The 25,934-nt window shown below is 41.4% G+C and overlaps 1 protein-coding gene across 4 annotated transcripts in view; it reads left to right on the forward strand.

Annotated features, from left to right (window-relative positions):
* The window catches only part of NDUFAF2 (NADH:ubiquinone oxidoreductase complex assembly factor 2), a 100,639-nt gene that overhangs the window by 8,307 nt on the left and 66,398 nt on the right, over positions 1 to 25,934 (forward strand). Inside the window, exon 2 of one of the 4 annotated variants that reach the window (XM_084833292.1) lies at positions 470 to 592. The exons of the other annotated variants lie outside the window; for them this stretch is intronic. Within the exon in view, the coding sequence (XP_084689418.1) occupies positions 470 to 592 (123 nt within the window). The remainder of the gene's footprint in view (positions 1 to 469; positions 593 to 25,934) is intronic. 4 annotated transcript variants of the gene reach the window in all.

Here is a 25,934-nt window from a genome sequence, read left to right on the forward strand (position 1 = left end):
ATTTTATTACAACATGCATTCAGTACAAAATGATCCTCTTTGGCATTATGAATGCAAAAATGGTTGATAATAACAATAATGAGAAATTATGCTGCAACATAAAACATGCTAAACATTTAATATTTAGCCCATATCTTCTAATGCATATTGTAAATGTTGTGCTTTTATAACACGTTATTAAAATCTTTCCAGTTAAACAGTACAACAGTACCCACAAAAATGCATACTCTGCAGGTAAATACAGATTGTTTTGCAATAATTCTCATTGTGATCATCCGTTGAAGAAAGACTCAATATATGTATAGACACTAATGCTTTCATAGGGTTAAATATGATAAAGCAGGCTTTTCCAAATATGTTATTAGAAGGCACCCTTCTGCTAGAAAGTTATTTGTTTGAAATGTCAACTTTCAAGTTATAAATATGTATCCAACCTTTAAATGGCATTGTTTGTTTTTTTGCTCTCTAGGATATTTCCATAATCTGGTTATAGCGGGGGGCGGCGGGATGGCTACAGACAAGGCAGTTTTCCTGTGCTATAGGCTGAGGTTGGTCTATCAAAACAATGTGATAGCAACCAAGCAGAAGCAAGGTCAGTATGATGGCCTATTATCTTACTACATGTGTTAATCCAATTAATTTGGAAGATGTTTATTCTTACCCTCCCATAATAAATAAAAATATGTAACAAGATGTCCACAAGCCTCCAAGCATTTGGGGCCAGATATTTAATGCATTTGGTAGAGTCTTAGGCCTAGTTTAGATGAAATGCTACGTCATGGTTTAGCATCATAAAGACAAGAAGGTTCAAGGCTCAGATTTGTAACCCCCCCCCTTCTCCCTTTTCACTCTTTCACATGCAGGGGAGGGAGTTTAAAGCTATCATTTGCAGTTTTAACCAGTTTTCCATTATTTTCAAATATGGGGAAATAGTTGGTTCAAACCATAATTAGTTCAATCAAAGCAGGATCAAACTGTGATATAATATTAATATCCCGGTTTGTGAATGAACTGTGATTTGAATAAACTACAGCTTCTTGAAATATAATAGCAAACTGCAGTTTGTTCAAAATTTTGAATGGAAGCTTTAAACTTCATCTTGTCATGCAGGAAGGAGGAAAGGGAAGAGGGCATGTATTGAGTGAGCCTTCAGCTTGCTCCTGCTCATCTTGATAATGTTTAGTCATGATTTAATGTTGCATCTCACCTAGGCCTTATTGGTGTGATATATTGGCAGCTGTATTGAACCTCCTTCATACACCTGATGATATTTGGCATTTAAGGCCAAGATATTATTCTGTTGTCTTCTTGCATCTTCTTTGTTTAATCATTTTCCAATGCTGTGACAAAGGAGGGGAAACTGTCATTCCTAAGCAGTAAAATTTGATAAACTTGGAGCAAAATACTTCTTATGTACTGACAGGTATAATGCATGATGGACTCAAAGGGCTGTAACTGATGAGCTGCATCTTTGATGATATGCTCTTTGTTCTCAAAATGCTGATTTTTGAAGTATGGAAGAGAGGAAGGTAAATATTTTAAGCCTGCTGTTCAGTTTGTCAAAATATTTCATAATATCTTCTGAAATAAAATCAAACCAACCAACAACAGCAAAAATAGAATTTCTTAGGGCGCAATCCTATTCAGATAGGCAGCTGCCTCCAAACTCGAAGGCAACTGTTTATCCAAAGCAGGGCAGGAGAAACACAGAGGGGATTGTTCCCTCCGCACTTCTCCTGCTCTGCATTTTTGGCTAGACAGCTGATTGCAGCTGTCTAGCCATGGGAGGGCTGAGCGGGAGAGGAGGCTGTTGTAAGGCACACTGGATGTGTCATACAGGCCTTTCCGCCCTCTCCGCCCCAGAATGCCCCCCGGGAACACCCCTTTTCGGCTGCTCTGCACTCCACTTGCGAGTGCAGAGGACAAGGCTGTTCCCTGCTGCCTCGGAGGCAGCGCGGAAGTTGGGGGAGGTCAGTTCCTGGAAAATCAGATATCCTATGGCCGTGTAGCCTCTGTCTAGTGGCCATAGGATTGCTCCCCAAGTCACCTTTCTCTTTAAAAAGACCAAAGGCGACTTGAAAGTTATTAAAACATATGAAAAATAAAATAGTAAAAACCAATTTCCATTAAAAATATCAAAACATAATAAAACAATTAAAATATCAGTTTAATAATCAAAACAACCAATTCATAAAAAGACTATCACAATGGGCAAAGAGAAACTTTGCATGGTCCTTTTCATGACATCTTTGATGAACACCTCTTTCAAGGCAGGATAATTAAGTCAACTATATAAGAGTGGTAATGTATAATATGAACCCTTTAAATTGTTCCATGGTTTATCTGGCTAGCTAAATAAAGCATAGCTTGTAGTTATGTTTGAAGAAAAAGAGGCAATGTAGTACTAATCATCCCAAAGGTTTCACGAGTTAGCTTTAAACATATGGCTTACTTGGGATATAGATTTATCTTATGATCACAAGTAAGGTTTCATGAGAATTAGTAAGAAATAACCAGTTAATCTGCAATCGTACTGAATTTATATTCTATAGACTATAGAATGCAACCTCCCCCTTAATTTGTAGTGAGAGTGAATTTACCAGTTATTGGGTTGAATCCCGACTTGGTCATACTTAGAGCAGAGTCACTAACTTAAGTTCCCTTGAGTTCAGTATGCCTACTCTAACTATGACTATCTGGATCAAAACCTGTCTTATTCTTCATAAACAAAACTATGTATTTTGCATTTACGTTTATTTAAGTATAGTCGTTCCCCCCCCCCCCCCGCAGCCTGGCTAGGATGTTTAGCTTCCTTACGTTTGATTGATCATAAAAAATAAATTTCCTCAAGATTATCCAAGAGGTATTTTTGTTAATCTTTATATAAAAAGGGCCGCGGTGGCTTAGTGGTTAAGACGCTGAACTGCAGACTGGAAGGTCGACAGATCAGCAGTTCGAGACCCGAGTGCTGCGTGACGGAGTGAGCTCCCATCTTCAGTCCCAGCTTCTGCCAACCTAGCAGTTCGAAAGCAAGAAATTGCAAGTAGATAAATAGGTACCGCCTCGGTGGGAAAGGTAACAGCGTTCCGTGCACCTCGGTGTTCAGTCATGCCGGCCACATGACCACGGAAGCGTCTTCGGACAGCGCTGGCTCTTCGGCTTAGAAATGGGGATGAGCACCGCACCCTAGAGTCAGACACAACTGGTTGGGGACACCTTTACCTTTACCTTTTTATTTTTGTTTTAATTTCATCTTAGTTTCTTAAGCCTTCTTTAATCATGTGGACAAACCAAAGGTTGAATCAAGTTAAACAGGTGTGAGCACATGGCAAATGACTATGACCTAGCCCAAAATCAACCAGTTTCTTAGTGCCCCTTCAGACCAATTTCAAAGATATATGTATTATCTGATATAATGTAGTCTTCTCATGGAACTGTACCATCTAATTTCATGTGCAGTCAGGGTAGGGTTGTAATGTTTGGAAGTCCCCTCATATAAAAGTTTGGCATAGAGCATTATTTTGATATGAGGGCATCCTCATACAAATGTCCACACAACATGAACTCTGAGGAGTTGTAGCACATCAAGGAATTCACAAATTTGATCTGGCTTTGACAAACACAGGTATGTACCTTTTCACAGGCTATTGACAAGTGAGATCCATCTATACCGTATCTTTCAGATCTTTTGTATGTAGTAATGTCACATTGTAATTTTTGTGGGATACACAGGTGACTCAGAACTTCTGAGTTCGCTTGTTGGAACTATTCAACTGGGAAAAAATGGTACTAGAACCATCAGAGGGAGTACTAAATGCTTAGAATTATAGCTTTTGCTTTAGCCCTGGTTTGTTTCTGTTTTAATTTCTGAACAAAATAGCGAAACTACATGAATCCAAGGAAGACCTTTAACATCTTGGACAATATTTTTCAAATGGGGTTCTGGACAGGAGGAATTGCATAATGGGTCTATAAACAATGAAATGCAGTTGCAATATCACTATAGTTAGAAATGAGGATGAGATGGGATGGGGAAGATAAAATGACTGGAGGGGTATGTAACAACCAAAGGAGAGAAGTCTGTGTGTGTATTATGTGGGTGGGGAAGCCTGTCGAGTGGGGAAATAGTAGTGCAGGAGCTAGATTCATATAGACTGGGCCAGTTCACATGGTCAAACAAGCCACCTTGGCTTGTTTTAATCCCCAGCATGTGCTGGGCGCCATTTCCCTAATTACCTGCCCAGCCATGCCTTGTCATGGTGTCTGAACTTGACAGCATGGCTTGTTTGAGGGGGAAATAACCCTAAAATAACCCATGGCCTCTTATAGGCTTTCTAGATGAAACGTCATGGAAGTTCAAGAGCATATAAATTACCTTAGCTGTGAAATGTTTTTCAACACAGCTCTCTCTGATCTGTGTCATTCCAATTTTCTCAGACTGCAGTCCTCAGGTTTTCACCAGACATTCCTTGATTCCTCAAAGCTAATCACTATCCTGTAATTCTAGTGTAAAAACAAGAGAACTTAAAAGGTGTATGCCTGATGCTTCCTTTCTCTACACAGCCAATTTCCATAGCTCAGAAGCCCCCATTCTGTGCTATTCTCATGACCAACTACTGGCAGCTATAAGAGAGAAAGTCCATGTTGAGCCTGCCATGCAGGGATGGGAAACCTGCAGCCCTCCAGATGTTGTTGGATTTATCTCCCGTTAATCCCAGCCAGCAAGACCAGTGGTCAAGGATTATGGGAGTTGTAGTTCAACATCTGGAGGGCCACAGATTCCCTAACAATGTGTGCTGCTGAGCTCAAACTGAATCAAATTCTGACATGCCATTTGAATGTAGCTTTTGGAGTGCTTATAATGATTGCCAAAAGGCAATCAGGTTTGTGCATGATGACAATATGCACATTGCCAGTTTGGCATGGGGTGTCACAGTTAGACATTTTTGTACAGGCTGATTTCCTCCATGTGCTGAGAGAATCATAAGTATAAGTGTGCAATCTCTCATAATGAATTTGCTGTATTCATCACAGAATCTGTTGGTGTGATTAGCATTCATATCTGAATAAGCTGCTTCTTAAAGATGAATTAAAGAAGGGAGGAACTGTCTTTAAAGTGTCAACTATTTGTTTGCATTTTTTAAACTAGAAGGTGCACGCTTTTACAAAGCTATGCTATTTAGTAGACCTGCTATCCAGTCACTGATAAAACTTCTTTCTCTCTCCTCCTGTCTCTCCACCCCCGCTACATATCTTTTCATTGTGCTTGATATGATTTTTATTATATCGCTTGGGCTCTTCAGAATTGTTTTAATGTATATATTTTAAGTGGTCTTTAGCTGTTGTACCTTTGAACAAGTGCCCCCAAACACACGGAGTACAATTTACAAATACAAGATTGGTGTACTTTTTGTGGGAAACCTTACTGTATTGTTTGTTTAAAAAACACAGTTTAAGTGTGCCCAGAAGGAGGCAGCATTGCTTCAGAAAGCTTTAGATTGATGATGGCAAAAAAGAGTTTTTATGGTGGATTATATGTTCTGCCTTATCCCAATTTTAAAAAGAGAGGTTCTTTATTTGGAACTGATTTCATGCGTGCAGTTTGTACTAGAATTCTGCACATTGAAGAAGCAATTATTTTGGGGGGGGCGGGGGGAATGTTCGGCATACCTGATTAGCCATAAATATTCAAAAATACTCTGGAATGCATATAACACAAAATCAGGCTTTGTGTATGAGATCTGCCAAAGGGAGTATAGGGAGCAAACACCTTCTTTTACTCTCTCCATAAATCAATCCTTGCTTATGCGCCACTTGTGGGAGGTGGAGCATGATGGACCACTTCCCATCTCTTCCAAACAGGGTTTTGCAGACAGCTGTTTACACCGCCACCTGTGTTGGTTGGTTATTTTTTTTAATTTTTTTTAAGTCATTGGTCTTCAGCTGGTGACTTGGGGCCAATGTAAACAGAAACGCTTTCTAAAGTGATTTGGATAAAATCCGCATTTTCACAGAACTGAGTTAGCTCTTTCTGTGGGACACGCAGTGCTATATTCCTCCACCTTTGCTGGGGAAACGGGAACCTAAGTCACATTAGTTAGGGTGGGGTGGGTGAGTCCCACCGCAAGTAGAAATGAATGTCAGCAATTGCGTAGGTGTGGGGCAGCCAGTGAGCGGAGGATTGCTCCCCCTCCCTTGCGTGTTCAACTAAGTGCAGTGGAGGACTTACTTATGAGTAGACATTCATGACAAACCCCACATACACACACACATTTATGAGGAGGGCAGGCAAGCAGGCAGCTGCCGGCCACCCAGAGACTAAACAGAATGAGCAGGAGTGCAAGAGGTGCTAAGAGCAGAGAGTGTGGAGCCAGCAAGGAGGGAGACCAGCTAGCATGTTGTCTTTGATGTATATTAACTGCCCAATCAACAGGCTCCCCACCCACCCGGTGGACTCAATAACGTGTTTCTGAGTACACACTCATGAAAAGCATCTGCCTTGGCATTCACCCTTTCTTACCTATGCAGCTTCGACTCAGAAGGCATCCACTGTTTCTTAGCTGTGCTCCTTCATAGCTGCGCAGTTTCAAAACAGCAGGGTTGGCTCCCCTCCCCACTCCCAAGCTCAGTGGCTGTTTAAAGTGAGAGGTAGTGACTGAGCCCATGTTCGCAACAGCGCAGTTTCAGAGCAGCAGGGCTGCTTGTGTATTATTTATTTATTTAAAACATTTCTTGGCTGCCTTTTAGGGCAGAAGCCCTCCCAAGGCGGCTTACAACAATAAAATACATAAAAACAGTTAAAATATTAAAAGTGATAAAAACAACAATAAAAGCTGACAATAAAACCAGCAACAGTATTAACAGAAGTAACAGCAAAAATAGCAGTCATATCAAGAGAAGGCCAAGGTAAAATAATATGTTCTCAAGGCCTTCTTAAAAGTCTGCAATGATGGAGCATGGTGGACCTCCAATGGCAGCTTGTTCCAAAGGCGTGGGGCCACTGCAGTGAAGACCCTGTCATGTGTGATAACCTACCTGACTGCTCTCACAGGTGGGCAAATGAGAAGGGCCTCTCTTTCTGATCTTAAAGTACAGGCAGGCTGATATGGGTGAAGGCAGTTCTTCAAGTAACTTGGTCCCAAAACGTTTAAGGCTTTAAAGGACAAAACCAGCACTTTGAATTGGGCCCAGAAACGCACTGGTAACTAGCGCAGCTGGCGCAGTATACGCGTTATGTGATCAAATCACCTTGCCCCCACCAATACTCAGGCGGCTGCATTCTGCACAAGCTGGAGTTTCTGAACCGTCTTCAAAGGCAGCCCCACATATAACACATTAGAGTAGTCCAGCCTGGATGTGACTGCTGCGTGGATAACTAAGGCAAGGTCCGACCTCTCCAGATGGGGCCACAGTTGGCACACTACCTAAGCTGATAAAAAGTACTCTTGGACACCACAGCCACCTGGGCTTCCCCAGTTAGCTTAGAGTCCAGAAGGACTCCCAGACTGTGCACTTGGTCTTTCAGGGGGAGTGCAACCCCATCTAAGACTTTGCTGTACTGAGCAAAGTGGAACTGAAGGCAATGAGTTTCTTCCGGGTAGACATGTTTACCCCTCTGCTCTCCCCACACCCCTGCCCCGTGCAACTTCCCCGTCTGCCAATCAGCGCTGCTTCCACCAGCCTGCGCCGAAGCCAGCTGAGGTCACACGGACTCCCGAACAGCATTGAAGCTGCTGTGACAGGAAAATCTGACACAATGAGTTTAAAAAAACCCCAGATTTAGGGCAAGAAATGTTGGGCTAGCTACAGAGATCAGCATACGTTATCTGACACTATTGACTGGAGGTGGGAATAAAATCAGAGTAAAAGCCCCATGTAGATGGGGTCTTGGACCTGAAATGTGTATTGAACACCACTAGCATCACCAGCATTTTTAAAAAATGTTTTTTTAATGAGATGGAGGGAGGAAGAGAGGATGTATATGATAAAAAAATTAAAAACAGATCCGTTATGGCTAAACTGTGAGATGGGGCGGAACATTTTCCACAGAAAAAAATTCATTTCATACATTCATTAGTAACAATGAATAAACACCAATTTCAAGTACAATATTAGGCAAGCTTGGCAGTTTCAAAGTTGTAGATAAGTGGTTTTCAGCTTATCATGCACAGTTGTTCAGGTTGCCAAAAGTCTATCAACGGTTTTTAGTAACTTTGTTTTTTCCTTAAATTTGAACAATGTACATGCTATTTAAATGTTTTCAAGTATTCCAGTAAAAAGATCTACATAAAATCACATTTAAATTAGATTAAGGGTGCAATCCTATGCATATTTAGGCAGAAAAACATCCTACAATTCCCAGTATTCCTCAGCCAGCTATGCTGGCTGGGGAATGCTGGGAATTGTGGGGCTTTTTTCTGTCTAAACATGCATAGGGTTGTACCTTAAGTGTAGTTTAATTCCTCCCCCCCCCCCAAAAAAAAATTCAGGTCAAATACTTGTGGTATATTGGGACAAAAAATTAACATGAGGTACTTTATAAAGCATTGTATATCAAATACAAGTAAAGATGCTCTAGGGCATCAGAAAAATCCCCATGCAAGTTACCCTATGCAAATTAGCCTAATTTGTGTTGGAAATTTTTCCAGTTCAAAATTTTCCAGAAAACCCACATCACTATGGTTAAAGGTAGGTTTTGGGTTGGAAAGTTTGAAGACTGGTGGTTTAAGCCGCCAGGCCATAACAGTAACAAAACATATGCAGAACTGCAGCAAGTAATAGAAACAGTCATAAAATGAAACACAATAAAAGTAGTAATAAATTCAGCATTATCCTCATGACAGATCTGTGACAATACTACCCTTTTAGAGTAAAAATTTGAATAATGAATTGTGATTGACTCATCGTGCTGATAAAGGACAATGTAATTTCTACCTCCCTGATACCAGTTTCTTCTTGCTTCTTCTTATTTTGTAAATAATGTGATGGTAGACAGATATTTCACTTGGAGGCTTAAGCACTGCTATACTCTTCTCTCTCCCCTCTTGAAGAATTCCTCATTAAGAAGAATTTTTAATAAAGCTGCTTTAGTGGAAATCTCTAATGGCACAGAGTACTAATACTATACCCCTGTTCCTGTTTATGACAGTCCAGTGCTGGTGGACACACAATGCACAGTGTCTAAAAAAATATATGGGGCAGTATCCTACAGTGTCATACTGCTAACGCAAAATGCCTCGCATTAGCGTGCAGGACCTCTAGCACAATGCCAATAGTGTAAGCTTGTGCAGTGGGAGTCCCTGAAAAACCTGTCACGCAAAGTAACACTATTAATGTTACACTAGAGGTCCCTTACGCCTGTGCAATATAATTTGCTTTAGTGGTATGACACCATAGGATACTGCCTGAGTTGTTAAATGCAATAGGAGGATGTGTTGGTAAGATCGGTGGAACAGGTACCTCTCTGAAGCAAGGCTCCTTTTCCTTCAGTCTGACATCCTTTACTGGAAAAAAAGTAAAACTGTAGTCATGGCAGCTATTAAAATTCAAAATTGGGAACAGAAACTGCCTTACATCACTCTCACAGGAACACACATGGAGTCTTAAAAATAGCTCTTAGACTTAGAGCATGAGCCGCTGCCACTCATTTTGATGCACTGTTAACTTTGATGCCGAACAAATTTTGATAACTTATTCCTGGGTCAAAACAAGCTGACAGTTTTGTTGGATTTTACTTGATGGAAATATTTCTTGTCTTAGAGTTTCAATATTTTGGATCTTTCTCCAGTTTGTATGTGTATATATATATGTGTGTGTGTATATGTGTGTGTGTATATGTGTCTGTGTATATGCGCCATGTCCTTTTGTTGCTTTATCCTTGAAATGTACAAACTTGAACTAATTAAGTTAGTATGACTTTGAATCCTTGAGAATTCTTCACTGAACAGGTTTCATTCCTTTGAAATGTCCAATAAAAATTAGTAGTTTCACCTGCACTGTAAAGTATTGTCAAAATAAGCTTTGCCAATGGTGGAACTACAAGTTATATCTCTATCGAGATAGAGCAGGATGTTACAAAAATATGGGACTGCCATCTTTCTCACTGTTTAAAAAACCTGCAGATCAGCTTCTCATCACTTTAATACAGGAGTGTACTACCCACAGCCCTCTATCACACTCTGTGTGACCTGCTAAGCCTGCAAATGTCTCACCTACTTTTCCCCATAGCTCAGCTGATGACCTGGGCCACTGGGAAAAGACTGCTGTTCCAGCGCTGCTCCTCCCTTCCCCAGTGACCCCAGTGCTTTTTTAAAGGGGGAGGAGGGTCCTGTGTGCTTTGTATTGCAAGTGACTGTTATTCACTTAGGGTGAAATCCAGCTAGTGTGCTTCGCAAACAGCAATTCCCCCTCTCCCATGTTGCCCCATCCACTACAGAGGATTCAGGGACCCTCCAGAACAGATTTCGGAGGGCATAGGAGGCAACAAGGGGAATTATCTCCTCCCCATTTCACTAAGGTAAGCCTTCATCGACAGAGGAACACTAGTGGGATTCCACCATTAGTCCTTCTATGTAATCTGCTTGTGGATTCTGAAACCCTTTCATCTTCTACTTTGTAGTGCTATAAGCAAGATCATTTTGTTGTCATGTTTTGCTGTTATAATTCTCCTTTATAATGTTCACTGATTTCTTGATACAAAATGCAACCATTTTAAGTTAAATGTGTTGTGTGTTTCCAGAAATGGGTGTATGAGGAATTCAAAAGCTTGGCTTGGTTCTATGCACAGATAATGTCACTGTTCCAGTATATTGGAGTTCTGGTTTTTGAAAATTATATTATAGTGGTGTAATGCAATGCTTTTCATTCTGGAACATGGTTGTAGCCTGACTCTTATCGACTGATTTAACCATTCAAGTAAATACTAAGATCCTAAATTAGTAATGTAATTTTTGCACAATGTTGCTTCCGGAAATTACTTTCCTGAAATTGTTTTGGTAGTTCCCTGCATGATTCTTTTAGACCACAATCTAAGACTACCAGGTACAGTTGCCAATATATGGACCAGAACAGCTGAAAGAACTGAAAAGTGAGAATGTCATGCTCATTTCGACTATATGGCTACAAGAGGAAAGGATTGCTGTTGCAAGCAAGGAAGCAAGTGATGACTGCATCTGTCTTGCTCAGGCATCTTGGTAATATGAAGGCCCTGGCCAAAAATTATAGTTCCTGTTTGTCAGTGGAGTGCTGCATATTCTCTTTATGCAAGTTTCATGGAGATTGGTGGAACTGATGCTGTGTTCTGGTTGGTGAGGACTTTTTGCCAGACATACTACACACAGTGACGTGGTGGATTTCTTTGTTTTATTGGCCCCATGGATACGTTGAAATGTGATAGTATATGCTGGATGTAAATCTTATCTTGCTAAGGCCTGTTAGCAGTGACAGGATTTCAAATTGTTTCTGGAATGCATGCATAATCTGTAGCAAAAATGGCACAGTGCAGCTGGTATTAATGAGCTGTGTTTACTATTTGCGGGTTTAAAATACATTATTTCAAAACTCAAGTGTAGCTTTACATGCTTGCCAAATGGCACTTTTTGTAATTTAGATGCCATGGATGGGAATCAGGGAAAACCTTAGAAATGATTTCTAAATCCCAGTTCTCTTACACTTAAAAAAGAACTACACGTTTATAATAAAGTGAACACCATAGTCCGGCACTTTAAAAATGGCCTAAAGTAATTTCTGAGGTAATGAGAAGAACAGTTTGACATTTGGCATGTTTGGTATAAATCTGATATTTAAAATTTGTGTTCTCATACAAGACAGGGAAGTATTCAACTTTCTGATAAGGTCCTGTTTTTTAATAGCAAATGACGGAGTAACATCATACAAAATTAGAATACGCCATTAGCAACTATTTTTGTCAGATGCCACTTCAATAATATTTCACATTATGGCAGTGGAGTATTTTCTAGTCTTAATATTATAAACAAAATTCTTGCACATGTGTCATTCTTAGGAGACTTCATTTCATTAGCAAGATGGAATAACTGAGTCAGCAGGTTTGAGTTTGATCTCTGTATTACACCTTCTTTGTTGTATGCACTGTAAGGGGCTCGTTTATACATCTAAAGTAGCTAGCTTGCAGATGTTATGGGAAATATCTGATTGGCCACGTTGCTCTGTTACTGTCTGTGTGCTTAGAAAATCGCAACATGTATAAATAGTCAAATTCTCAGGTTATTCTTAGGGCTACAACCTTTAATCAATTAATTAGTTATATAAATTGATTAAAATCATTTATAATTTACTACAAAGGCACCCCTATTAATTGGGCACCACAGTATTTTATATTGTTAATTATTTTAATGCAAGAACTTCTTTTAAAAATAGATTTAGAATAGGCATTCCTGTTCACTCTCATACTGGAGGGGGGCTGTGGCATATATTTCCACCTTTTAAGAACAAAGGGTGACATGCAACATTGAGCTCGTGGAAGGTAGTTTAAGGAAACTAGTTTCCCCACCTCCTTCTTCCTCCAGTAGCCCCAAGAGCCCCCCAAAATGTTATACAGACGCAGTGGTAAATGTTGAAGAGCAGATGTCATCATGACAATCCCTATAACCATGCACTCAAGGAGAGTCCAAAATGCGGGCATCTGTGTTAATTCCTATCAACAAATGAGGTCTAACAGTTTTCATCTCCACCAGGGCAGGTCCTTTGTAAAATGAATGGGTCTTAATTGCCCATTCAAGACCAAGCCACCCCAAAATACTTTGCATTGCAACAGGGAACAATATATGGTTGATTGGAAAATTAATTTCCCCCCTACTAGTATGAGGACTGCAACTAAGTTCACTGGGGACTAGGGAATCCCGGGGGGGGGGGGGGCTTGCAGATGTTGTACTGACTGTGCGGTGGATAGCCTTGCTGCACTTCTTCGTACAGGCGAATAAGATGAATATTTGTTTCCCCCTGCCCCACTTTCCTTTGGAGCACAGAGAAAATGAGTAGAGTGAGGGGTACTTGAAGAGGGATTGATTTGGGGCAGCATCTGGATGAGTACTGTACTTGTGGGTTAACTAGATTACTGGGTAGGATATTTAGAGAATAAATTTAGGTTGAATTTAGTTTATTTAGATGTTATTTATTGAAGGGGATTATATTTGGATGTGAAACTAATTAGCTTGCCTCTTCTAGTAGCTATTCTTATATTTGCATATAAGATGCATATATATATTTGCATATAAAATGGCAGTATTTTTTCCATCCCTTTTAGCATCTTTTTCTGCAGCATCTCAGTGGATATCTGTCCAGTATTCTCTAGAAGATCTGCATGACTTTTCTTCTGTAATCCTAAAATATAGTACAGCAGCCAAGCAGGCTTAATAAGTTGCTGGTGGGACTGCTTGCTCGAAGACAGAAATATTCTCCTATATGAATATTGCCCTTCTCTCAACTTCAGTTGATGTTGTAATTTGGCACAATTAAATTGTTCAAAATTTATATTTACAGTATATGTTGAATATCTCACTTGAAGCATGCAATGAGTTGGGGTGGAAGATATTTATAGCTCTACCTGTGTTTATATTGAATCCAGGCCATTTGCAGTGATATTGAAATACTGTGGAAGGCTTTCGCACAATCACCACAGCCCACCATGGCTTATTTAAGCCACAGTGGGTTGTGGTGCATGCTGGTGGCCATTTTGAATATTCAAGCCATGGCAGATGGGGGTTGTAACTTGCTGTGTCATCTGAACCAAGGGTGGGTCATTGGCAGTTGTAGGTTAACCACACCAGTAACCCACACTCGCCGGGTTCGGACAACATAAGTCATGGCAAGTGCCCATCGTGGCTTGAATATCCAAAATGGCTACTGGCACATGCCACAAATGACCATGGCTTAAATAAGCCATGGTGGGCTGTGGCAAAAGTGCGAACCAGCTGAGGCAAGATGCATACGATGCCATTCAGGAGTCACAATGAGGACCTATAAAATAAAGCTTGATGGTCCACAAGTTAGAATCAGAGAGAGAACATTTTTCTTACTAATCTTATATAGTTGAAGGGGTCATCCTTATGAGTGGTTTGGAAATATTAGAGGGCGCTAAATGAAATTGATATACAGTGAGTTTCAGAAGAAGAACATCTTTATACATAGCAGGGAGATGACCTTTAGAACACATCTGTCAATTCTGGTTCACACAGTGTTTTCTTCCTGCTCTGTGTATGCCAGAGCTACTCGCTTGGCAAATACTTGTCATACAATGAATGTGCAAAATGGCCCCTAGAATATTGATGAGCCCCCTTCCCTTCATCTGCCTTCTGCTCAAATATAAAGAGGAAATAAGTTTGGAAAACAGAAATGTATAATGTTCAGCCTTGGGGTTGTTTAGTGGAGATGAGTAATACATTGTTAAAGATGACTGAGAGCTATAAAGAGCTCTTGAAAATGACAGGTATAATGTAAAGAGACAGAAATGGGAGACAGTAAAGGTGGTTGATGCATGTATTAAAAGGAAAGATTTATAGATTCATAATAAACATTTTCTAAGAAATGAGTGAGCATGGCTAGTTATAGGGCAGCTAATAAGGAACCCAAAGGACATGTTGAATGGAATTTAGTAGAGTCTTCAAATGTGTATTTGAAGAAAAGAACGTTAACAACATCATTCAAAGATGTTTGAGAGCTCTTAAGAGGGAGAACTGGAATAAAAAGTATTCCAGTGGAAGAGAGAAGCAATTACTTGGGAAATGGAAATATCTGTGTAGTGAAGGGACAAGACCAAATTAACCACTAATTTTATTGGTAACATATGTGGGAAGAGTAAAGTATGGGAAGACAGGTATGTGTCATGTACACAGAGGGACTGCCAAACTCTCCAACAAAGGAGATGTTGCCTCACCAGTGGTGACACCTTTAGTAGTTCACCTTTGATAATAGGGTATACACTAGCAAAGACAGATTCATATTTGTTTACAAATATACATGCCCGCCAAGGATTTCTAATATTTAAGTTTACTTTCCTCTAGTCTCTCTCATCTATGCAATGTAAGTGTTTTCTCAGGCACAGACAACATATTAACTATCTGTCAGCCTTTTTGCCAAGAATTGAGCTCTTTGCAACCTGGGAGCAACTTCCTTAGTAGTAATAGCAGCAGTTGTAGTAAATAACATTATTATTATTATTGTTGTTGTTGTTAGCAAGTGTTCTTGCTTTCTCTGACCTTGGTCATGTTTCTCAATATGCCACATTGGCTTTTCTTGGTTTAGAAAAGTCCAGCGTATAGCCATGAATTGTATTGGAAAGTCAAAAGCATGAGACCATGCTCAGGATTCCATATTTTCAAAATAGGCAGGAGGAAGGCTGTTGCATAGGAGTGCTAGCTTGAAGATGTTGGATTTGAATCAACAGCAAAAGGTACCTCTCTGGCATGATAATAATGGTGATAAGTGGAACTGTATTTCTCCTTTGCCAGGGGGTGTCATAAACCCTCTTTTGGGAGAAGACTGAGCCAAAGGAGGAACTGAGCACCTCTGCCTTTTCTTTGTCATCTGTTATCATTTTGTCATCCTTATTTAACAGCTGAACCACCATTTCTTTCCTCTGTCTTTTACTATGCACGTAGCTGAAGAAAGCTTTTTGTTGCTTTTAGCATCCCTTGCTAACCTCAGCTCATTCTCAGCTTTAGCCTTCCTGACGCCATCCCTGCAATTCTGTGCTACCTGCCTGTACTCTTCCTTTGTTACTTGGCCTTCCTTCCACTTCCTATATGTGTGCTTTTTTGTTTTCATGTCATCTCTTAGCTTTTTGTGAAGCGACATTGGCTTCTTCTGTTGTCTTCCACCTTTTTTTCTTGTTGGAATGGTTTGTAATTGTGCCTTGAGAATTTCCTTTTTTAAAAACTCCCACCCATCTTGGACTCCTTTTCTTGTTAGAGGCGCTTGCCATGGGACTTTAGTCATTGTTCTGAGTTTATTAAAATCAGCTTTCCTAAAATCCAGGGTACACATTTGGCTACACATGGCTTTTGCTTCCTTTAGAACCATGAACTGAAGTATAACATGGTCACTTTCCCCCAGAGTTCCTATAACTGCTTCTATACCCACTAAGTCATCTCTGTTGGTTAGGATCATGTCAAGGTTAGCTGATCCTCTAGTTCCTACCTCTACTTTCTGTAGGAGGAAGTTATCTGCCACACAAGTCAGGAATTTCCTGGAGGGGCCATGTTTTGCAGAATTTGTCTCCCAACAAATATTGGGGAAATTGAAGTCCCCCAGTACTACTACATCATGCTTCCTTGAAACATTGGCTATTTGCTTTTCAAAAGTTTCATCCTTGTCTTCTCCTTGATTGGGTGGCCGGTAGTAGACTCCGGCCACCATATGTTCCTTTTATTCTTTGCTGCATTTATTTTAACCCAGATGCTCTCAATGGAGCTACCAAGCTCATCCTCCTGTATTTCTGTGCAGAGATAAGTATTTTTCACATACAGTGCAACGCCACCTCCCTTTCTGTTCCTCCTGTTCTTTTGGAACAAGTTATATCCTTCAATTGCTGTATTCCAGTCATGAGAGTCATCCCACCAAGTCTCAGTTACACCTATCAAGTCATAATTTCCCTCTTGTATTAAGAGTTCAAGTTCGTTCTGTTTGCTTCCCATACTCTGGGCATCAGTATATAGACATCGAAGACCATGTCCTTCATAGTCTGGCTTTCTTCCTACATGTTTGTGAAGACTATGGAGCTTTGTAGTAAATGTTCATAGGGAAAATCCGTGGTATTGGGTTTTTAGAGGAGAATTGTGCGCTAACAAAGCTGTGAATCACTGCTGTTTTATTTGTCTTCAGGCCAAACTTTGTTGTTGTTCAGTCGTTAAGTCGTGTCCAACTCTTCGTGACCCCATGGACCATAGCACGCCAGGCTTTCCCGCCCTTTTATTGACTACGAGTGCTACTCCATTTCTTCTAAGGGATTCTTGCCCACAGTAGTAGATATAATGGTCACCTGAATTAAATTCACCCACGCTTGTCCATTTTAGTTCACTGATTCCCAAGATGTCGATGTTCAATCTTGCCATCTCATGTTTGACCACCTCCAGCTTACCTTGATTCATTGATCTGACATTCCAGGTTCCTAAACAATATTGTTCTTTACAGCATCGGATTTTCTTTTCACTACCAGACACATCCACAGCTGAGTGTCCTTTCGGCTTTGGCCCAGCCGCTTCACTCTTTCTGGCGCTACTTGGAAATACCCTCTGCTCTTCCCCAGTAGTATATTGGACACCTTCCGACCTGAGGGTCTCATCTTCTGGCGTTATATCTTTTAGCCTTGTGATACATTCCATGGGGTTTTCTTGGCAAGAATACTGGAGTGGGTTGCCATTTCCTTCTCCAGTGGACCACATTTTGTCAAAACTCTCTGCCATGACCTGTCCGTCTTGGGTGGCCCTGCACAGCATAGCTTATGGCTTCACTGAGTTACGCAAGCCCCTTCACCACAACAAGGCAGTGATCCATGAAGGGGTCAGGCCAAACTACATATTATGTTATTCATGCTTTTACCAGTGCTGGTTTTGATGGCATTGGTGGCCTTGTCTGTTTGTGTTGTTTTGTTTGTTTTTAATTCTCCCAATAACAAATGTTCTCTGGGCGGATTACAAACAGTGAAATTAATAAAATATAATACAAATAGTGAAAAGAATATAAAACAAAATGACAAACAGCACATGAATAGATAAATATAAAGGCATATAAAAGCAGCCACAATATCTAAAAACAATGTCTCCAAAATGCCTGGAAGAAAAGAAAGATCTTTGCTCTGTAGGTGCCAGGCAAACCCCCTGCTCAATGCAGGAAGGACTCTAAGTATAGAATCTGTGATTGTATACTTAGATTCCTGTATTGAGCAGGGGGTGGACTCGATGGTCTTGTAGGCCCCTTCCAACTGTGCTATTCTATTCTAAGCCTGCTTGGGGAGGGCATTCCATAAATACGGCACCACACCTGGAAGGCCCTTTCTCTTGTAGCCACCCATCTTGGGGACACTCAGACGAGGGCCTCCAAACAGGTACATGTGGGAGTTGTTCCCTTAGATGCTCTGGTCTCAAGCCATTTAAGGCTTTAAAGGTCAACACCAACACCTTGAATTCAGCTCAGAAATGGACTTGAAGCCACTGAAGCTGATGAAGCACTGGTGCCACTTGATTATATTGACCGGTCCCAATTAGTAGTCTCACAACTCTATTTTGAACTAAGTTTCCAAGTCATCTTCAAAGGTAGCCCCAAATACAACATATTGTATTATCTCTGTCCAGATAAGTCACAGGTGGTATCTCACTCTAATCTGATAAAAGGCACTCCTAGGTTCTGAGGCAACCTATGCCTTAAATGAAGTGATGAATCCAGGAGCACCCCAAACTGCACACCTGATCTTTCACAGGGAGTGCAACCCCCTCCAGAACAGGTTGAACACTTCTCACCTGGCCTAACAAACCACCGACTAACTGTACCTATATCTTGTCTGGATTGAGCATCAATTTCTTGTTCTTCATCTAGTCCATTACCCTATTCAGGCACCAATTCAGGACATCCACTGTTTCACCTGAGTTAGATGAAAGGGAGAGGTAAAGCTGGGTGTTATCTGCGTATTGATAGCATGTCAGCCCAGGTAACCTTCCCCAGCAGTTTCATGTAGATATTGACTAGCATGGGAAATAAAATTGAGCCTTGTGAAATCCCGTGACATAATTGCCATGGAACAGAGCAGTAATCAACCAATACAACCTTTTGGAAACAGCATCCAAGTAGCAACAGAACCACTGAAAAGAAAGGTACCCTCAACTCCCAGCCCAGACAACTGATCCAGAAGGACACCATGGTTGATGGTATCGAAAGCTGCTGAGAAATCCAAGAGAACCAAAAGGGTTGGACTTCCCCCATTTCTCTCTCAGCAAAGGTCATCCTACCGGGCGACCAAGGCAGTTTATGTGCCAAAACCAGGCTTAAAGCTGGATTGAAATGGATCTAGAAAATAAACTTCATCCAAGTATGCCTGAAGTTGATCGGCAGCCATACAGTCAAGCACTTTTCCTAAGAAGGGGGTGTTAGCGACTGGCTTATAGTTGTCCTCCTCTTCTGGGTCCAGATTAGATTTCTTCAGGAGTGGCCTAATTGCTGCCTATTTCAAAGAGCTTAAACTGACCATTTTTATTTTGAAGAAAAGGCAGTTGTAGAATTTTGATCTTGAATGTTCTTCCAATCTGGATTAGGACACCATGCCAGTTTCTTTCTGAAAATATCCTCTGGCTGGCCTGACTCCTATTTGTACCCAAAGGTACAATATCCAGTTCAATTCCTGCATCGCAATTACGAAGATGAAAGGCACATACTTGAGTTTTACTTGGATTTGTTTTTAAGTGATTATTATCATAATACCGCTCCAGTTCTTCTAAAGCCCATGATAATTTTACAGCACACTCATCGAAACTCGGTTCTTGTACAGCCATCGCTGTATCATCCGCATATATAAGCATTCGCGTATTGGCCGGGACGGATTGGTCATTAGTATATATATTGTATAAAATCGGAGAGTGTACGCTGCCTTGTGGTAATCCATTCTTTTGCTTCCTCCATCTACTGTTCTTTCCATTCAGAGCCACATAAAACCTTCTATTTTGAAGGAAACTCCCTATAACCCTGGTAAGCGTATGGTCTCCAGTAAAGTTGTCTATCTTTTGCAGCAATTTTCTATGATTGACTGTATCGTATGCCACAGTAAGGTCAATGAACACCACTCCGGTAATTAGTTTTCTTTCCTAACCATCCTCTATGTGTTGTGTGAGGTTAAGAATTTGTATTAAGTATTTGTATTAAGTATTTAGTGGGTATTCTACCCACTAAAGCACTGATTGGCTGGAGGGTCCTGGCTGGAGTGTATATAAAGAGAGGTCCAGCACTGGGAATGTCAGTCAGAGCTGAGAAGAAGAAGGCAGAACACAGTGGGGGAAGAAGCCAGAAGACACTCAAGGAGTGGCTCAAGGGAAGTTGGAAGAAGCCTGAAGAAATCTTAACAGCAGCCAAGGCTGAGGGAAGAATGCAAGCAAAGGCTAAAATCAGTAGAGATGAGCTTGAGAAGGTCTATGAGAGGGGTGAGGGAAACTCCTGAGGCAGTCTTCCAGATAGAGCTGTGAACAGAGAGTCAGTGGGAAGCACTGAACCTGAGGAGAAAGTACTTGCTGGACCAGAGTGACAACTGAAGAAGTCTCAAGAGAAGCCTTGCATTTCTTTGAGTATACAGAAAGCCTACCTGAAACAAGACAGTCAAGTCCTTTCATCCATTCAGGGCGCAATCCTATCGAGATAGGCACCGCCTCTGAACTTGGAGGTGACTGCCTATCATTCCCTCTGCACTTCTCCTGCCCTGCTTTATCGGCTAGACAGCTAGTTGCGGCTGTCTAGCCACAGGAGCGGGGAGGGAGGCTGCTGTATGACACATACGATGTGTCGTACAGGCAGCTACGCTCTCCCCGCCTTGGAATGCCCCCAGCCACGCCCTTTTCCGGCCGCTCTGCACTCCTCTTGCGAGGGAAGAGGACGGGGCTTTTCTGTGCTGCCTCTGAGGCAGCGCGGAAATGGGGGGAGGTCAGTTCTCCAGGAACCAACCTTGGAGCACGGGATCCGACGCCGCTTCCCAGAAAACGGCATATCCTATGGCTGTCTAGCCACTGTCTAGTGGCCATAGGATTGCTCCCTTTGTGAGTTAACTGAGGTGGAGCCTCCTAGCATAAGTGACTGCAAGTTTGGTTAGGGAGAGGAACTATCACCTTAATATAATCAGCTTTTTAAAGCTATGGTAACATCTGCATGGTTTGTAAGTAATTTTTAAAAAGAAATAGTAACTTGTTGAAAACAATTTAATATTAAGCTTTTAGTATGTATTGTATTTATATAACATTTGTCTATTGATATATATTTATAATTTTAAATACATTTACTATCCCTTTGTTTTAAGTATTGGAACCTCCTGACTGTTTTGCTCTATGATTAAGTCCAGCTGCTGGATGGGATAATGGTTAGTCAGGAAACAAAAGAATCCATATGGAAAGGGAATAAGAAATAACTAGTAAAGGGGAGTGAGCCTCCAGTTAGGAAAAGTTACTAGTCCTCAACAAGGAAATGTTCCCCATATATCAGTTATTGTTGGTGGAGTCCACAAGGTAGATAATTCACATCATTGTGGTTGTTCCCCCACAATTTGGTAACACTGTAGGCTGCCCTAGGGTAGGGTTGTTCTTTGACAAGGACAATGAGTGACTCTGATTATCAAGAAACCACAACAGCCGACAAAGTACTGCAAGGGATCAGATTCAGGCTGCAATAGACATATGCTCTGATGCTTTCAAAATCAGTAGATCAGGGAGTGTTCTTTCCTGCCCTAAAATTGCTTAAAGAGAACCACTTCTGATGTGTAACCTGTAAGGCCCATATAAAAGGTAACCTTTATGAATCTCAACATATACTGACCATGTTTGCATAGAAAAGTAAGGCAGAATTCCAAAGAATCCTGGCTTACTATGAATGAGCAATGTGCTAATTTACACAGCCCATTCACTCCTGCTTAGCTCCTTCCACCAGTGGAAGCTTAGCATGTCACTGGAACAAGCGCCCTTCAATTGCTGCTCCCTTTACAAACCAGGATTGTAAGCCAGGGTTCTTCTTGGTTTATGAATCAAACAAGCCAGGAGACCCAGGATTCTCAAGAATTCTTGCTTACCATTGTGTGCAAATGCAGTCACTGTCCAAGAAAGAAGGTATGGGCAAGGTATAGCTTGTCAAAGACTGGAATGGCTTTTAAGAAGAAATTAAAATGTATAGGAGGTGGCTTGGATAGAAAAGTATATAAAATACCACAAGGAGAGGCTTGTATCATTTTAGGGGGAGGTGAAAGCACTTGTATGGTAAGATTGAAGGAAATGTCAATTGATTTGCTTTCAGAAAAGAAATAATAAACTCTCAAGTTGTTTTCTTTTGTTGTAATTCACCATCCCCTGTGCTGCAGGTGGAAGCGTGCTCACAGATAAGTAAATATACAAATATTACCCCCAAAGAATGAAATCTATTACATCTTCTTCCCAAGGAGGATATATGTGCCTTTGTCACATGAATCTTAGATTTATTTGTGTTTGAGAATAAAGATTCCCAGAAAGAGGGTGGGAGGTCATTCTTAGACCTCTCGGATGTATCTCTCTCAGATGTCACAAGGCAGAGCCAATCTGAATTAACATGCAGAGAAAGATGGACTCCTAAATCAATTCTACCTTGTGCAACAATATGCACAGTTCCTCCAGGCTTTTACTTCAAGTAACAGTAGCAAATATCCCCAACCCCTTCTCAGTTGGGGTTGGGTAGATGTGAATTCCTCCTTTGTGGGAGCCCAGTTGACAGACTGTGGATTAGCCACACCACCACTCCTTGAACAGGTTATTTTTCAGTAATTGATCTGAAAGACTAGCCGTTATTGGATCTCTTAACTTCCTTGATAAATGATAAGACAAAGAGCCACTTCATATCTTACCAGAATCAGGAAGCAGAAAGAATAGGCACCATTTTTCAGTCCTCTGTCAGATTTTTCTCCCCTGCTGCTGTCATACAAAGTGATCCCAAAGATTCAAGAATAGAGGACATGAGTAATTGCCTCACACTGGCCAAGAAAACTGTGGTTTACAGATCTGGTTAACATTTCCTTGTGTGCACCTTGGAGGCTTCGGCATTGAGCAGGGGCTTCTTCACACGGAGCTTTTATCCTTCTATTGAGATTGCTCGCTCACAGAAGTTTGTGGGCCCTTTAGATGACATCATGAACCTCCAGGGCGTCTCCCACACTAAATGATCTTTTTTCAATTGTTTAAAAGATTGGAGATAATGAGCTATTAAATTACCATGGTTGTGTTCCACTTGAGTTCCCTCTGTGAAAAAGGAAAAGCCACAAGAAGAGAAGCTAGGTCAATGAAACATATGGAAGACTCAGATAAGGGAAAGAAGGAGGGGGAAAGGGGAGAGGGGAAAGGAAGCACGTGTAAAGGGAGTCCGTTGTGATCCTGCATTTAAAATGGAAGCAGAAAGCCCCGTTTTAAATGTGGGATTTTAGGCTGGTGTAGAGATGCTCCAGATCTCCTCCATCAAGGGCTGTTGTTTCATCTGAGGCCAGAAGACCAACAGCTGATGGTCTGCAAACTGTATGCCATTGCTTGGTCACCATAGAGTATTCTTATAGGGCTGTATCAAGTTGATGTCAATCTGCTGACAGAAATCTTTGATATAGTGGAGGCTTCTGTCAGTGCAACACGGAAGGAAACCATTTTTGCCCCCTGCACCACCTCTCACATTGTTCAAAGGGTCCCCAAATCCCCTAGAACAGGTCTGGGAGAGGGCTGCTATTGGAAGGGAGAATCGCCCCAAATTGCCTTCCTCACTGAATCAAAGAGCATTCTGTTAGTGGAGTGACACCAGTTGTATGCAAGCCCTAAAGTTCTAAATACCCATATGTTGCTGAGAGAGCAGACAACCTCAAAGACCTTTTAACTCCACATAGAAAGTCTTTTTCACTACTGCTGCAACAAAAGAAATCTGACCCCCATAAGGGAAGTTAATACTTTAGGATGGCCTGATGGCCTGGACAGAGGCCTGATTCTCAACACCTCAAGTGTCAGACAGGAGACCTGGCTAGCACTTTAGGATGAAAAAGAGTTGTGTATGATTGAACTACTGTAGTAAAACACAGAAGTTAAGAGTTTTCTGAAAGGGATAGTGCTTGGTGCCGTCATGGAAAGGGCTTGCTTGACGCACTCTCGTGGAGACATTATGCACTTGGGACCTTAGTAGGGTCCTAAGAGCATTTGCAGTGCAACTTCTTTGTCCTTCTGTTTTCTCATTTTTTTTAGTGCTTTTTAGATCTGTGTTGTCCTCAGCTGTTGGTTTTATTCTGTGGCTGTTTTAATTTGTTTTACTCCTACATAATGTTTTATTATTATGTTCTTGTGTTTTATGTAGTGTTTCTCATTATTCTTTTGTGAATGGCCCAGAGAGCTTTTGTTGTTGAGCGTTATTGAAATATAGCTAATAAATAAAACTGTTCAAACCTATGCCATCTATTCCTTTGAAAGAACATAAGCTGAAATCTCATTCCTTACTGCTATCACTTTCAGTTACTACATATGCCCATCTGCATGTTGGCCATCTTGGAAAATGCAGTTATAGAATTCAAGCAACAGAATATCTAGAAAAGGTAAATGTGTGCCTACATCGGCCTGAAACACATACAAACTTCAAGGTTCTCTTCACATCTGTTTTTATGGGGTCTATGGCAGGTACAGGACTATTACGCAGTCTTTGCAGAGGATGGGTTTGTTTACTTACTTACTTACTTACTTACTTACTTACAATATTTATATACCACTCCATGTCTAGAACAGATTTCAGAGCGGTGAACACAAAAGATGAAACAGTAAGAGCATGAAAAGATTAAAACACCACATTAAAATTACACTTGTTTAAGAACACAATGCCAATAAAACTGTAACTGGTCAATTAAGGAATGCCTCCTGGAAGAGTGCTGTTTTCAGGGGGCATGGGAAACAACGCAGTGTTGGTGCCTGTCTGACTTCCAGGGGCAGGAAATTCCAAAGAAAGGGGGCCACCATGCTGAAGGCTCTTCTCCTGATGGACTCCAATCGGGCCATAGGTCCATGTGGAACCACCAGGAGCAAGCCCTCCAATGACCTCAGTGATCTGGCAGGTTGGTAAAGGAGAAGGCGCTCTGTCAGGTATCCTGGTCCCAAGTTGTTTAGGGCTTTGTACACTAGTACCAAAACCTTAAACATGACCCGGTAGCGAATAGGCAGCCAGGGCAATTCCCTCAGCAAATTACTTGCATGCTGAAAAGGGGAAGCTCCCGATAACAACCATTCTGCACTAACTCCAGCTTCTGCAACAGCATTAAGGGCAGCCCCTCATAGAGCACATTGCAGTAATCCAGTCTTGAGGTTACTAGTGCCTGCACCACTTGGCCAAGCTGTCCCTGTCCAGGAGAGGCTGTAGGTGGCGAACCGGCCACAGCTGGCGAACCGGCCAAAGCTGGTAAAAGGCAGTCTGAGCAGCCATGGCCACTTGGGCCTCCAGTGAGAGTGAGAGTGGAGTACCCCAGACTACAAACCTGATCTTCCAGAGGGATTGCAACCCCATCCAGAACAGGCAGTGAGCCTATCTCCTGGACCCAGGAACCACCCACCTACAGGGCTTCTGTCTTGCCAGGATTTAGTTTCAGTTAATTGGCCCTCATCTAGCCCATTACTGAGTTCAGGCACTGGTCCAGTACTTGCACAGCCTCGCCTGATTCAGATGTCATGGGGAGATAGAGCTGTGTGTCATCAGCATACTGATGGTCCTTGGCTCCAAATCCCCTAATGACCATTCCCAGTGGCTTCATATAGATGTTAAATAACACTGGGGACAAGGGTTTCCCCCTCATATATGTCTTTATTTATTCTAATGTATTTGTTACATTTATATCTCACCTTTTCCTCCAAGGAACCTAGGGCTTACATGGTCCTTCTCTCCATTTTATCCTTACAACAACCCTGTGTGGTAGGTTAGATAGTGACTTGCCCAAAATCACTCAGTGAGCTTCATGGCCAAGTGGGGACTAGAACCCAGATCTCCCAAGTCCCAATCCAACACTAACCACTGCATCACGCTAGGCTACATGTAAGCATAGCTGTTAGTTTCATGGTAGGGTTGGCTGATATCTTCAGCAAATTAGGTGTTTTCTGGCCTAGAAATGGGGCAGGAGGAAGACAATGTTCTTATTAACACACCTCACTGTATGCTGATTGGTAGATAATTTGGTAGAAAGGCCTGTCAGTCCT

This window comes from Heloderma suspectum, chromosome 2 (genome assembly GCF_057233095.1).
Source record: "Heloderma suspectum isolate Gila_16-S chromosome 2, 16-S_ref, whole genome shotgun sequence".
Taxonomy (NCBI): domain Eukaryota; kingdom Metazoa; phylum Chordata; class Lepidosauria; order Squamata; family Helodermatidae; genus Heloderma; species Heloderma suspectum.